Here is a 16,089-nt window from a genome sequence, read left to right on the forward strand (position 1 = left end):
AGACTGCTGCTAAGGTCACACAGACCTGTCTTAGTATATGTGAAGTTGCCTCTCTGTCACACTGTTTGGCTTTCACTGTGGCTTCTCCCCTCACTTTCTGCCATCCTAGGTAGCGCTAGGAGAGGGAATCAGCATTCGTGTGATAGTCTGTGTAGCATGAGGGATTTGCTGCTTTAGAGTGGGGCAACACAATGAGCATTGCAGTAAGGGTAGGGAAGCATGAGCTTAGTTAGCAGCAAATAATAAGAGAACAAAGATCAAAGAAAGGATTTCAGAGAAAAAATATTGAGGATGTGGCCTTGGCTGTCCTTTTTTGGTTTTGCCAACAGAAGTCCTGATGGTAGACATCAGCTGGTGTCACCAAGCCACTTGTGCATACCTACATCCATGCTGCCTCTGGAAGCTCTGAGCCAGATTCTGGTGGCAGCCGAATCCTTACTTTGACTTGAAGCGATCAAGTTGCTCTACTTCATAAAAACTTTGGTTTTGGGCACACACAATTTTTCTGGAACAACAAGAGTTCTGTCTGCAAAATGGTGTAGTGTAGGTATAAGAGAACAGTTACTTGCTTCCCCTTTTAGAATAATATATGTACAGTACACTACTGTACAGCTCAGTTTCGTCTGCTTTAGTGGATAGTGCTTTACTTTGGTAATGACAAAGTATCTGGTTCTGCTCTTTTCCTTACAGACCAGGGTGCCAAGCTTTGGGTCTGACCATACTGGTTGATGCTCGTCGTTGTTCACCTGTTCCTGCCCTTTTTAAGGCTTTCAACATACTGCAGGTGAGTCCACAGCTTATTACATGGTGTTTCCAGTAGAAGCAGCATTACAGTGAAATGTGGGTAGACCATTTGGCCCTACGCTGTCTTGAACTGGATATAGTTTTCTGGCCTCTAGCTGCACTGAAAGCCACACCTGCCATCTGGATTTAGGCTGCTGTTGAGAGCATAGGCAGTGGAAGGCCAGGGCTCACGGGGCTTAGCACCCCTAAATTCAGGTCAGTGGTGACAGCACAGAGGATCATAGGGCAACCTGGCTGTGGGCTCCAGGCGGCTGCAGGGCAGGGGGCACACAGACAAATATGCAGCCGCAGCCTGCAGAGGCGGCCAGGAGCACAGTACCTAGCAGGTAAATCTGTAAAGGGGAAGGGGGATGGGGGCGCAGATCAAGGCACCCATAGTGAAGGAGGGAGCGGGGCAGGGGCAGGAGCTGGGGCAAATGGGGCCCTGGAGCTGGGACAGTTCATGGGACGGTCAGAGTTGCATGTGGCTCATCCAGGGATTGTGGCAGGGGGGGACTTCTGCCACTGCACACCCTTCGAGGAGGCACAGGGGGCACGTGCTCCATAGATTTGTGCACAGTGTTGCAGATGTGGGTTGCTGCTGCGGGCTGGATTCTGCACCCTGCATAGGCAGAAGGAGAAAATATTGTTGGGGGGTGGGGGTGGCTGAGCTCATGTGGGAGGGAGCTACATGGCATCATGTCCTTACTGGGCAGCAGCAGCAGGGTGCAGAGCCCAGTCTGCAGCGACAGCCTACCTCCGCCCTGTGCACAGATCCAGGGGCCATGCTCCCCCTGGGCCTCCGCCGGGGTGCGTGCAGCAGTGAGTTCCCCCTGCACTCTTGGACAAGCCTTCTGGGCTTTGAGTATCTCATGACCCGCCCTGGCCCTGGGGCCCCATTCATCCCAGCCCCTGCCCCACTCCCTCCCTCACCGTGGTGCCCTCAATCTGGGCCCCCCATGCCCTTTCCCCACAGCAGACTTACCTGCTGTGCTGGGCAGTGCTCCACATGCAGCCAAGCTGCTACAGGTTCCAGCTGCCCGTCTGTGTCCATGTGCACCCCCCCACCCTGGCTGCAGTAGCTTGGAGCCCACACCCAGGTTGCTGTGAGGCCCTCTGCCCTGCCACCACTGCTCCTTGTTGGGGGCAGGGCTAAGCCCCATTAGCCCTGGCCTTTCTCCACCTGTGGTGTCCTGCTGCCATTGCCTGGGAGCCACATGCGACGCCATGTACCTTCCATGTGCTGGCTGTGCCTACACTGTGTCTCCTGCCTGCCCAGCAGTGGGAGGCACATGGCGTGACATGCAGCTCCCAGGGCAATTGCAGCGAGGCACAGAGCCCAGCCTGCAGCTGCAGCCTGCCTCTGTGATACCACATGCACAAATCTGGGGGTTACATGCCCCCCCCCATACCTCCCCTGGGGTGCACGCAGTAGAGGGAATCCCTCCCCTCCGCACCCCTGGATGACCCACACTGGCCTTGGGGCTCCATTCACCCTAGCCCCTGCCCCACTCCCTCCTTCACCGTGGGGTCCTCGATCTGCCTCCCCACACACTCCTTCTGCTTCACAGACTTACCTGCTGGGCGTTGTCTGTGTCTGTGTGTCTGTTTAGCAGTATTTTTTATGTTTTTTACTCAGCTCCCCAAATAATATTTTCTCCTTCCGCCTTTGGTTGAGAACCAAGTCACTCCTCCTTGTTCAGTCTCTAGAGGACTCCCTCTCTATACATCCATGTCAGAAGGCAGAGCTAGAGGCCTACATTTGGGGAAAAAAGAACTGAACAGGTTGCATTCATATCCCCAACGGGTGGCAGCCCTGCCTACAAATCCATAAGTACAGTCTGTGGAACTCTGCTGAGAGACCTCAGCCATGCTTCTAGCAAGTGTCCTTGTTGGCAAGGAGAACTGTGTTTTCAACAGCTGTGTAAAATACCCAGTGGAATGTCTTCTACCAGGAAGAAACAGAAATGAAGGAGAGAGACCTGTGCTTTGTTGGCTACTTGGGGTATGGATGGTGGAAAAGTGCAGGTCAGCACCATTGGGAGGAGCCTGTGGAGGTGAATGATCTGGCTTTAGGGTGAATGATTGTAACCAGACATGCTGTAACTCTAGATTGCTGCAGGTCAAAGGCTTTTCTGTCAGTCAACTGGGAACCAAGTATATTGTGTTGATGCTGATCACAATTTATTTTTCGTCCCCTACTGTTGGAAATCTAAGTAAGATAATGAGCTGTAACTGCAGCTAATTATTTTAAGCAGGTGTCTTTATACTGCCACTTGACCTCTTGGTATTCATTCAGTCAGAGACCTAGAATTATTATGGGAGCAGATTTTAGTGAAACCTGTGCTCCTTGGTGAGAGCCATCTCATGCCTGTTGCTTGTGTTTTGCATTACCAAATCAGAGAGCTGGGATTAAATTATGGCAAACGCGCCTTTCATTTTACAGTGTCTCTCCTTGGTCCCAGATCAGTGGGGCTTTAGAGTGCTGGAGGGATCATGTGCATAGTACATTACTTGCATGTGCTTCAAATGATAGGCTTCATGGAAGTCGATCAGTAATGCCCTACATCCTGGACCATGAGTGTGAACCACCCACTAACAGTAACAGCAACCTAACCCCAACTGTTATTTCTGTCTGTGATTTTCAGTCCTGCCAATCTCACCAGCTTTCGTAGAGACTGTAGGTTTTCTATATCTGTAAGATATATACATTTGTAAGGAAAACCTGTCAATCTGTTGAGAAATGTCCCTTTGATTGGTTCCCTGCCTCAGGAAGGACAGACTTGTACTGAGGGACATCATCCTCCCTTGGCACCCTCAGTTGGCTTCTGTCTCCGTTTCCCCTCTGGGCACTGTGGGCTGGAGCTCAGCTCCATCTCGGAGCCAGCTGGGGACCTGGTGCAAGATATCAATCTCTTTCCCCTCAGAGAAGCCCTTGCTGTTGGTCCCTTCTCCAACCCTCAGTTGTGGGGTAGTGAAGAGCTACTGCTGCTGGGTGTTGTCTCACTACCCACCCTAGCCAGCCCTAAGAGTTGATGAGGGGGCATGGGGCAAAAAGGAACAGAGCCGCTCCTGTAGTAGAAGCACCCGCTTTGTGTAGAACGGGTGTGCTCAGGGACAAGGAACAAGTTTGCTTGTGTGTGTGGCAATTCGGGTAGAAGCTGCTTGACATTTGGTCACAGGCAGGTAGGATTCTTTTTTGTAGCAAAGACTGTAGCAATCCTTGTGTTAGTTAGCGTGGGGACAGCTTTCCTAGTCTTGACAGCACTGGTGCAGTTCCACTGGCTGTAGCGGTGACTAGCGAGAACACCCCATTTTCTAGTCCTGCTTTGGACAGCTTACTTTTATTGGACTATAGATGCTGGCAGCTGCTGGACCTGCCTTGATGTCAACCACCATAGTAAATTCTCAGAAAGACTTAGGGATGTTTTGGTTTTTTGCATTCGTCCGTTGCATGACTAATCCAAGACTCTATTTTGGTATTCAAATCTCACTGCTTTTCATATTATGGATTATTATGCATTTGTGGGGTAGGCAGAGAGGGGGGTTCCAGCCAGAGGAAAACCACCATCCACCTTTCCCCTGCCTGTTCACCCTATTTCATGGAATATCTGCTGGTGTTGATAATGCAGATAAAAGAATAAAAGACCAGAGTCATTCAAGGAATAATTGAAATGAGCATCTGCGTGTCCCATGTTGAAATGATTACTTGTGTTCCCTTCCAGTTAGGCTGAGCTGAGAGAAATACAGGAAGTGATTCCTCAGACACAATACAAATTGAATTTCCTGAGTCACATAATTCTCAATCTGTTGAGAAATAAAAACTGAGTTCTGTATGCATCCAGCCTCTGAGCCTGGGTCTTTTCCAGTCAAACTTCCCACATTCCTTAGTGTTTCTAATGACACATGTGTAAAGGGGCAGAACAGGAGGATAAGGAATTTGTGATCAAGGAGAAGACACTTCATTGTAATGCTGATGTTTTTGTAGATAAAGAATAATGAACTATCAGTAATACAGTAGCTTCCAGCAGCTTACTTTTTTATATGAGGATCATATTTCCATAAGAGAATCACATATTTCCATTAGTATATTTTGAAAGATTACACTTTACCCTGTTGCTAGAGAAGAACAAATCTTGCCATTTTAGTGTGTCCCCAACTGACCAGACTGACCGGTGTGCACTTACAAGCCCGTTCATGCCTTTTCTCAACAATATTTACTCAAGGAGCAGACAGCTCATTGAATATACTGTTTGGAGTGCATGCAACTAAGGAAGTCAAAGCACCGACCTGGGTGCCACCTCATACCCCTTTGGAGTACCTGTTCTAGCTGTTGTGCCTACCATGTTGATCCTTGTGCTTCCTTGACTACCTGAATTCCCTCTTTTCAATACAAGTTGTGTACTGTTATGGTTGCTAGACAGCTGGGCCAAACAGCTTTCTTTATCAGTGAGTGGTGGGAGACCAGGTGTCTTCCATGATTTCTTTGCACTGGTACCAGATAAGCATTTTGGTCATTGAGTAGCTGGGCTGGGCCAGTGTACAGTGGGACATTCATTTTGGAGTGCAGTAGTGAGCAAATACCTGCGGGGTTCTCTGCCTGTTTTTACAGGGAAAGAATCTGGTTAGATTGTGACTTGGCAAGACAAACTCATAGTCCTGCTGGGCTGGTGTGTCAGCATGAGAACAGAGGTGAGGAGGTGTCTGAGTGGAAAAGAAACAGCAGACAACGTCTTATACAGGCCGTGCCCTTCGTGGGAGAGAGAAAATGGACACAAGGTGCAGCTTACTACAGTATTCTCAAATACAATCAGACCAGGGTTCCACATCAAAAACTAGAAGTTTCAAAATAAAAGCATTATTTTACCTTTGTGAATAATACTGTATTTTCAGGTGTACCATCCACTCCCTCAAATTGGATAAACTTGTGGGGAAAAGTTTTCAAATAAAAGTCAATCAAAATCTATTACAAGGGGTTTTTTTTCATAGCTACCATGTATAGAACATGTTTTAATTATAGACTGCTTTTTTCAGGAAAAGCAGAGTTTATATGCTGAAAATATGGTATTTGTTTCAGGTAGATGTTGAACATTATGGGACCTGCTACCTTCATATGGGAGCTGAGGGCTGCCATGGGTTGCACTTTTTGTCTCCCCTTGTCCCTTATTTAAGATTTCTTGGTTGTCATGATTTTTGTTAGCCAGTTCAGCCAGGAAACTGGATAGTGGCTTTCTGAAGCTCGTGTTTTAGTATGGAGAAATATATACCTTTTAAGAGCATCAGGTTTACCTGGGGACTTTATGAACTTTTATTCATAAAATCAGCATGCCCCCTGCTACTGAGGCCTGGGCCTGTCTCCTGCTGTCGAGATATCACTGTGTACAGATGTGGGCCTTTGCATCCCGTTGACATTTACTGGTTTTTCTTTTCCACAAGGTCGATGCCAGTCAGTACAATTGGATTGGTTTTCCTCTCAGTTATCTCGCCTCCCACAACTTTGATGACTTGATTAATTGGGGAGGGGTGATGACTCCCTGACCCAGAGCTGACTAGCAAGTGCCAGACCAGGTGCAAAAAAAACCTCTTTGCAAAGGAAAAGAAAAAAATGAAACCCTGGCGTCTGCTCAGCAACCTTCCTCTCACTGCAGGAGCCTCTGGTGCTGCCTCTCTCCTTCTTGTCTTCAACGTATGGGCACTTGATCACTGAAGCTGTGATCAAGTGTTTTGTTTTTTCCCCTCAGTAATTAGTGCCCCGCCACTCACTGGACCACCCATGGTGACCAGCTAATGGGGAACTGCTTTCTTTCTTTTTTCTCTGAGCTCCTCTGACCTCTGAAGACCTTGTAGGTCTATTGCCCCATTCCTGGGGACTTCAGTCCTGGGCAGCAGAGGGCATCTACCCTCTCTGCCTGCCCCGTCTCTTTCGTCTACCTTTCCTCTTTGTCCTGGCACCTGGAGCCGGAAATAATCCCTGGTGGCTTAATTAGCCCAATCCAATTCACTCTGCGAACTGATAAGGCTATGCCGGGATGAACTGGGAGGTCCCTCCATAGCGTGGCTGTGCTGCTGTGGCTGTATGGGCTCCTCTGGCCAGGGATCTTCTCCGGGTATGTACTCTCAATCTTTTCACACCTATCTCTTGTGATTCTGCCCTTTTTCAGACCTCTGACAAGGTAGTCCTTCCTTCTGCCTAACTCACCCTGTCAGTCAGGATCAGTCCTGGACAAAATTGCAGTTAACTTATTGTTGTATTCAACTGAGACCTGGACATTGGATTAAAAAGATTTTGCAGAACATATCTAGTTTCCTTGGAAATATTCTTTTATTTTTTGGAAAACCAAACACTTTATCAATGCAGATATCTTCCACATTTGCTTTTTCAACAAAAAATTAAAAACATCCATGGGAAAGATCATTTTCTGACTTGCTGTAGTTGTAATTCCATTGGTATACAATCACTGACTGGTCTCAGAAATGATTGTGGTGTCATGATTCTTGCATCTATCTCTTCAGTCAGGTAAAAAGAAAAGGGATGTGGCAGAAGGGACCTAATTACATAGAAATGTGCAGTGTCACAAACTGGAAACAGTAATTAGTCTCCTGCTACCAGCACTTTCCAACAGACATAACAGGCCACTTCAGGGTCAACTTTACAACTGTGATCGTGCACACTCTGTGTGTGTGTATGTGTGTCTCTCTCTCTCACTTGATTTCTCTCAGCCCCCAATTCCTACAGGATAATCTCTAGTATCTGCCTAATTTAGATGTATTCTGACCTTTTGCTCATATTAGTGATCAAATGAGAATGATTGACGTGGAGGAAAATATTTCAGATTCAGAGATGTACTGGCTTCCAAGTTTTCAGACTTAGCAAAGCTAGTCCATGCGTCAGTAAGGGAAGCTACCTCTAAAACGCCAGACCACTAGGGCAGCTACTCTTGCCTCAGTTCCACTTTTCCCAGTGACATCTGTGTTCTTACAGCTAGGTCTTCTTGGGTTAGCACTGATTACACTCACTCTATGGCATGGAAACACAAGAGCACAGAAAGAAAGCTTCAGATCCTTGCTTAGCCTAGAGGTCATTTTCCCCTCGTATGGTTGCCTTGTGCACTTACCCCTCACATGGTTGCCTTGTCCCCTCCAATGTTTTGCTTTGTGCATTTACCTTTGCTGCTGATGATCTTGGAGGTCATGTCCTTAAGCAGCAATAGGAGAGCACGGTCACAGTGTCCTCTTATCAAAATGTATTTTCAAATGCATTGATAATGACTTTGGTGAAACTCAAGTGATATAGAAAGGATTTGTTGCCTGTAATTTTGTTTCTGGTATTCTGGTGTAATGGATACCCCCAGTGGCCCTGTAATCTGTGCCCTGCTTTGTCTCTAGGGTACCCTCTCCTTCTTGCCTACCATGCCTTGGTGCATTTATTGTATTGAAAGGGAGGCTGCCTAAGGGTCCTAGAGGGATAGATAACCCCCAGTACGGGTGCCAGAGTGTGGCACTCAAAGGCATTTTGAATGGCACAAGTAACATTGTAGCTGTGATGGTCCAGAAATTATGCAAGAGCCAAGGGTTTCTTAGGGTGACCTGAAGAACGTCTTGCATTCAAAAGTTTGTCTAATTCTATCACAACTACACAGTTGGTCCAGTAAAAGATATTACCCTAAGTAATAATTGCCTTGCATTTTTCCTCTGGCATTTTAAAACTCACCCTGTACATGAAAGGTGGCTTTCTTAGTGCAGTTAGATAACTCAGCTTCAACTCCGCACTGTGCTTCCTGAAGTAACTGCATAACTAAGTGAAATCAAGTTAGTTTTAGGGCATATTATGACTTCTGTATGCAATTGCCTGCTCCTCATGTGGTGATTGTGCCCTCCAACTCACAAATGTCTTTGATGAACACTGCAGATTCTTGTACTTCCATAAAATGCTCCATTTTCCTAAGCAATGAACTTGGCCGGTAAGGGATTTGTGCTCTGTTCTCTGTTGCAGGACATGGTCCCTCATTGTATTCATGGAGTTCTGCTGCTTGTTGAAAGAGATCTCACTTTTCGGATGGAGAAGCCAACAGCTGCCCAGGTAATGGAACCATTCATTCAGGAATTGCCAGAGAGCGCCTGATACCTTGTTAGCTCCCTGAACAATGAGTACTCTGTGCACTTATGGAAGTTTATTCTCACTTGAAATCTTCCTATCCCTTCTCTTTATTTATTGGGTGTGGTCTCTCAGGTGTGATATTTATGGGGCTGTTCAATGTATGCGAATCAAACATATCTCAGGAACAGCGTTTCTTTATTGCCAAGCACATCACTTACACATATACCCCATAAGCATGTCACAATATCAGCACTATCACTGTGAAACACCAGGAGGATGGACAGGGGGAGGAGTCCTGCACAGTGCACACTGATCTAAGTGCTTTCTAAGCCCTGTCATTAACAAGGGTCTAAATCCTGGAGTTCTTATTCAGGCTGAATTGCTAATGTGCCAAAGCTGTGTTCTACTCAGCAAAAATAAGAAACACTGCCTGATCTTTTGCAGGTCCCAATGAGTCCTCCTTCCTTGGCAACAACAGGCTTCATGTAGAAAAGGAGGAAAGAGGACTGAGGCTGCACCCTTTTCAATGGGAATAGTCTGTAATGGAGTTTCAGGGAGTAGGGTCTCCTTCACTGTCCTCATCCATTCAAAATGCCCCAGCTGTGAGGAGATCCTTAGCTGCATGGCTTGGAAGTCCTGGCAGATAACTATCTCAGTTGGCTTTAGGGTCTGTGGGGATGCTGTTTTCTGTCTTGAGAAGGCACCTCCTTTGCCAATGTCACCTTGCAGTAGAATCATAGATCCTAGGGTTGGAAGGGATACCTCAAGGGTCATTTTGTTTAGCCCCCTGCACAAATGCAGGAGTGCAACAATAAGCTCTAGAGTTTTTATTCATGCACATTAACTGCAAATGTAGACATGCCTGCAGTCTCTTTCCATGATCATTGGAACCTTACAGGGATCCAGACAACCCACAGGCTTTCCTGAGAGTTTGGCTAGAGTAAGGACTTCAAATGAGAGCTTCCAAGGGAGGGACGCATAAGACAGGTGTCTTAACATGTACTAATTGTTGCAAAATGCAAATCCTCAAACTTGCAAGAGGTGCAGTATGGCTGGGTTACATTGCTGTTGAAACCTTAACTCATGCATTTCTCAACCACTTTTGAGTCTGATCATTCAACTGCACTGTGAATTCAATGAGAGCTGAAATGGTCAAGTCAGTATCCAGAATTATAATTGAACTGTGATTGTGCCTAGAGGCTTCAGACAGGGATGGAGCCCCATTGTGTTCGATCCCGTGGAGTCCCCGTGCTGAGGCACCCTGAGCCCCAGCCAACCGTTCCCTGGCTGGCTGGAGCGCAGTGTGCCTCAAGACAGGGGAGCAAGCAGCCTTGGGCTGGCTGCTCTTGTCTCCACGTGCCTCAGCGTGGGGGCTTGAGGGCTGCCTACTTCCCCATATCAAGGCACCCTGGCCTGGGCACAGGGTGCCTCAGTGTAGGGGATGGGTAGCCCCTGCTGAGTCACTCTGTGCCCCAGCCAGTGCCACCCCTGCGCAGCACATGGAGCAGCTGGACAATGTGTCCTGCTGCAAGGCATGCGGGCAGGGGCATGCACTGCAGCACATAGCAGTGGCACAAATTTGTGCCGCTACTATTTGTGCTGCTACAAGGTACACCCCTGCTCACGTGGATGTGGCCACAGGCAAATAGCTCCTGAGCTATATAGAAGGTGCTGAGGATGGAGCAGGGTACAGCTGCTCTGTTAGGACATAGCTAGTGGTATTATTTGGGGAAAGTAAGTGCAGTTTTACAGTCCCCCAAACCTAAAAAAAATGCATGAATCTCATCACAGTGAATGACCTCATAAGGCAGAGAGTTGTTCCATCTCTGCAAAAATGACACTGGTGCTGAAGAATTCCTGACTGCTTTCAGACTTCTGTCTCAAATGACTTTTCCACTAACACTGGAAATTGCAAGAACTAATCTTGCAATTTCTTACTGCTTGCACATTCAACTATAGAACAGGTAGTTAATGAAATATTCCAAGATTGAATATTGCATTTGCCTTTTCTCTTCATATTGTGATTGGATCACAGATAACTTCCCTGTGTGTGGGCACATTCCTGCCCAAAGGTAGAGCAAACAGAGAGATGCTATCTTTGGTACACCCTCCTCTCCTTCTGGCTACTTTTCAGTGCTCCTTTCTTCAGGGAGGTATCTTATGCAAATACTTGTCTTCTTCTTAGTTTGAGATTCTCACCTCAATGAAGTCCCTGCACAAGCACATAGACAGCTCGCAGCTGCCCCTCGAATTGGATGGAACCTTTCCTTACTGTCATCGGGACTGGCTAAGCTTTCGCATGGTGAGTGAGAGGCAGCAGTGTTACTTTCCAGGCTTGTATTTGGTACTTCCATAGAACAGAGAAGAGAAACAATGTCAATTTAAATCTACAGGAATAAGGAGATTTAAAGGTATTGGTCTTGTAACAGCCATGTTTCAGCTACATCATGCATATATGTCTGATAGTGTTTAAGTTGGGGGTGTAAGGTTTATCCATTAATGGTATGTATGCAAGGTGTAGCCAGAGCTGTAGATATCATAACATTGACTGTTTTATTACTGCTGCTTCTGCGTTGAAGGGGGACAAACTCCTTTCTTCTGTTACAGTCCCAGGCATCCAAAGCTGGGGCTCCCTTGAAGGTTATTCTTTCAGCTGTGATTAACATAAAGTCACTATTTAACTAGTTACACATCCAACAATAGAAAATAATCTGAAGTTAATTAGAATCATGTCATTTTGGAGCCAGAGTTCCTAGGGTGAATAAAAGGCTTCTCAATGAGGACTGTATTCCTGGCAGGTGTAAATACAGTACCAGATTTACAACACCAGTGTTCAAGTTCTTGGAAAAAATATCTGATCTGGCTGAGAACACCCTTTTTCTTTGGCACGGATAGCGGGTACGTTTTACCAAACAACCCACCAAACTCCAAGCCCATTCAGAAGCGGAAGCCTGAAAAAGAGGAGAAAATTTCAGCCCTAAGGACCATTTTTTTTTCTTCAGAAAGCTGCCCTGATAAGGGTCGAAAGGAGACCTCAGCTTTCTATGAATATGTAGTATCATAGCTAGAGTGTGGGTTGAGATGTCCTGAGACCTGGAGTAGATTGGCTTGGCACACCTAGCCCCCCTCCCCGGTATGTTGTCAATTTGGCCTGGGAGAAGCTGCTTTTGTAGGAGCATGAATTTTAATGACTTTTGCCAAGGCTGAGTGGAAGAGATGAGATGTGAAATGAAGCACAGGTGCATTAAGGATCCTTATGGGCCACATCTGGGGCTGTGGTAATGAAGAGCAGCAGTAATCAGGAAGGCTGCTCCTGATCCAAGGTGTCTCTGGTGATGACAAATACTCTGGATCCAAAGTTTGTGAGTCGCTAGCTTTGTCTCACTAGGGTTTATGTGAGCTGGGCTCTAGCACCCAGCCTGGACAACAACTGCCAGCAACAGTCTAGTTTTAATGGCAGGTTTTTAGCTAAATTATTTTTGCAATGTAAAGAAATAATTGTGAGCAAATCAACAACCAAGTGTCCCCTCAATCATCTTCCTCACCCCAGGAGTGAGTGTGAGGGCCAATGTTGTCCTAGTATTTTCCTGCAGCAGAGCTGTTCCTTCACCGACTTCCTGGCTTTTCCTTCTCCTCGCTCCTCTGTTGAGAACCCTTTGGTGCTTGTCACTGATGGCGAAGGCTCCAGCTGCAGGCTGATGTAAACACGTAAGAGCAAGATACCTGGGTGACAATGCCTTGTTTCATCTGCGAGAGCACAATGAAAAGCAGAACTAGTGAAGAAGCTTTAGCTCTTTTGAGTCTTTTGCTTCCTGCTCTTACCAACCCCAGAGGGCCGTGTGGGGGTCAGGCATCTTTCTTTGTATTTACATGGAGGCTTATGCCTCTTCATTAGCTATAGAAATCCTACCCTAGATGGGCCAGAGGATTTCCAAAGGTTTCTTTACAGTATAATGCATCACAGTCACATTGATAGAGAAAAATTATCCTTTAGGAACAGTCAGAATCTTAATGTTTCTGCCAGAAGAATTGATCTATGGAAGAAAAGCAAGCCCAGTTTTCTTTGTATTCAGTGGGCAAGTCTACACATGCAAATACTGTGGGTTGGGTTCTCTCTAAAGTAAACCCACCCCAGGCAGGTGACTACATGTATGGGCATGCAGGAGCAGATTTGCTGCTCCTGGCAGCAGCCTGCTTCTGCCCCTTCTGCAGAAATCTCCTGGCCACTGCAGAAATCTCCCAGCCACTGCTGCCCGGCTGACCCAGAGAAAGTTTGCTCCTGGTCAGCTGTCTACACATGCCGTACTGTGCAGTAACTAATTGCAAGAAAACTTGCTACTTGTATTTGCAAGTAGAAAATTTACTTGCAATTAGAGAAAATTACTGTGCAGTGAGCGTCTACATGTGTAGATATGTTGTTTGTTTGTTTGGTTGGTTGGTTTATTTAACTTGTAAAAAGTTTAAACACCCAGCGGAGGACCCGAGGCCTGGTACCCCGATGGTCGTTATTGAAATGTCTGAGAAGCCACTTGCCAGGTCGTATTACAGGGAGGAAACCTGTAATATTGTATAGGGATTACTATTAAAGTTCACTTGATACAAAAATGGATGAGTTGACATGTCAATCCATCAATCCCTGGGGGTCTCTGGCAAAAAGAATCCTATTGGTAACAGGCGGTGATGTTTACTGTGCAGTAATCTGCGCTAGTCCCAAGTAAAGCATCTTGTATAGCTGCGCCCAGTGGGCATGTCTGCACAAGACACTTAATGCACAGTAGCCTAATAATATGGGTGTAAGCCCGCCCGCTGCTCCCCCGTGAGCTCAGGGACCCCAGCAGTGACCCCAGGACCCCTGATGAGCCACGGCGAGCCAGCAGGTAAGCAGGGGCCTGTGGAGGGAGGGATCTAGTCAGCTGGGAGCAGGCTAAGTGGGCAAAGGAGGGTCACACCCCCCCCCAGCTCCTACTTCACACAGCCCCCCAGGGAGCCACACGACTTGCAAACAGGCTGTGCAAACAGGTGCGCTCCTGGGCCCGGCACGTGAGTTAGCGCGGAAGTTCGCACAGGAGGGTGAGCGGGAGGGTCTGAGGCCTTGCCTGTGAGCCCCCCAGAGTAGACAGTCCCAGCCATAGCCAGCCCACCAGCGGCATGACATGGATGGGCATGCGCTGCACCCCGAGGGTCCCCTCAGGGTCTGCAGCACCCCCCTCTGGCACCTCAGAGACCACTGCCCAGACGGAGCCCATAGTTCCGGGCTTCACGCAGACAGAGCCTTTGGCTGCCCGTCCCTTTTTCAGGCTTTGGGGCCTGGGAGCATGGACACCTCCCCTTGTGGGATCTGCTCCCAAATGGGGTCTCTGGCATGCCAGCTGGAGGAGCTCCAGGCCACAGTCCAGAGCCTGTGTGCCATCAGGGACTGTGAGCAGGAGATAGACTCCTACTGCCAGGCCCTTCTCCTCCAGGAGGTGGAGGGTAGACCATGGTCTCCCTCCAGGACAAGGGAGGACTCCAGGACCTCCCCTTCTGTCCAGCCACAGGGTTGGACCAAGGTGGTCAAGGGCCCCAGGGCCCGCTGCACCAAGGCCCCTGCCCTGCTGGAGCTTTGCAACAGGTATGAACCTCTTGCAGCCCCAGCAGAGCCTGCTGAGTTGCCAGCTCCTAACACAGGACACTGTAGCTACCATCCCCGCTCTCCCCAAGACCAAATGCAAAGTGTTTGTTGTGGGAGACTCCATCCTGAGGGGGACTGAGGGGGTAATCTGCCGCCTCGACCCCTTAGCCCGGGAAGTTTGCTGCTTCCTGGAGGCCCGCATCCGAGACATTGTGGAGAAGATCCCTAAGCTCCTCCAGCCCACAGACCACTATCCCATGCTCCTCATCCATGTGGGCACCAATGACACGGCTCGGAGTGCTCCCAGCCAGGTCATGAGGCGCTACAAGGATTTGGGTGTAGGGCTAAAGGGTCTGGGGGCGCAGGTGGTGTTTTCTTCAATCCTCCCAGTCTCGGGCTATGGGCTGAGGAGGGAGAGGAGGATCCAGGTAGTCAACCAAAGACTGCGGCGCTGGTGTCATCAGGAAGGCTTTGGCTTCCATGACCACAGTCGCTCTTTGGAGAGAGAGGCAGTGAGGTGTTGGGAAGGGATGGCCTCCACCTCTCTTCGTTGGGGAGGAGGCTCTTCTCAGCTAGACTGGCTGACCTGCTCCACCGGGCTTTAAACTAAGCCTGCCAGGGGATGGGGGGGACTACTGCCACTGCTGGCCCACTGAGCAGCCCTTGCAAAGCCAGCAGGCCAAGGCACATAAGGGATCCCACCCGAGCCCCAGCCCTGGAACAAAATGTAGGCAAGGCAAGAGCCCCTAAGGGGACACTTGCATGTCTATACACAAATGCCAGGAGCCTGGGGAATAAACAGGAGGAACTTGTTCTCCTGCTAATGCAAATAACTATGATGTCACTGGGATAACAGAGACCTGGTGGGACTCCAACCATGACTGGACCACAGGTATAGACGGCTATACCCTGTACAGGAGGGATCGAGTGGACAAAAGGGGCGGGGGCGTAGCTCTCTATGTCAAGGAAAGCTACGCATCCCTGTAAGCCAACATTGGTACCCACAGTGGACAACTTGAGACCCTCTGTGTTAAAATCTGTGGGGAACACGGCACAGGGGATACTATAGTGGGGGTCTACTACAGACTCCCTACTCAGAGTCGAGACCTTGACCAGGAGTTCACCAGGGAATTGGCTGAGGCTGCACGATCCCAGTGTATGGTTGTCGTGGGAGACTTTAACTACCCAGACATCTCGTGGGAGGAGCGCTCGGCCAAATCTGAGTGGTTGCAAAGCTTTCTCTCATGTGTGAACGACCTCTATCTGACGCAGGAAGTCTACGGGCCAACAAGAAGTAAAGCGCTGCTCAACCTCGTACTGGCAACCAGGGATGACCTAATCAGCAACCTAACGATCAAAGGGAAGCTGAGTGACAGTGATCATGAACTGATCACCTTCACCATCTGCCGTAAAGCTGGCAAGTCAGTCAGTAATACAGAAGTCCTCGACTTCAGGAAAGCTGACTTTGACAAACTCAGGAGACTTGGCAGTGAGGCCCTAAGGGACCATGACTCAAAGGGGAGGGGAGTTCAGGATGACTGGTTGCTCCTCAAGGGAGCAATCCTGGATGCGCAAGCAAAGTCCATCCCATCTCGGA

General features: G+C 48.3%; 1 protein-coding gene across 4 annotated transcripts in view; it reads left to right on the plus strand.

Moving 5' to 3' along the window:
* Positions 1–16,089, plus strand: part of PLEKHG4 (pleckstrin homology and RhoGEF domain containing G4) — a 185,386-nt gene that overhangs the window by 70,714 nt on the left and 98,583 nt on the right. For all 4 annotated transcript variants that reach the window (XM_019490982.2, XM_019490984.2, XM_014595358.3 and 1 more), the window contains 3 exons: positions 691–784; positions 8,777–8,863; positions 11,067–11,183. In XM_019490982.2, the coding sequence (XP_019346527.2) occupies positions 691–784; positions 8,777–8,863; positions 11,067–11,183 (298 nt within the window). The remainder of the gene's footprint in view (positions 1–690; positions 785–8,776; positions 8,864–11,066; positions 11,184–16,089) is intronic.

The sequence above is a fragment of the Alligator mississippiensis genome, chromosome 10 (assembly GCF_030867095.1).
Source record: "Alligator mississippiensis isolate rAllMis1 chromosome 10, rAllMis1, whole genome shotgun sequence".
NCBI lineage: Eukaryota > Metazoa > Chordata > Crocodylia > Alligatoridae > Alligator > Alligator mississippiensis.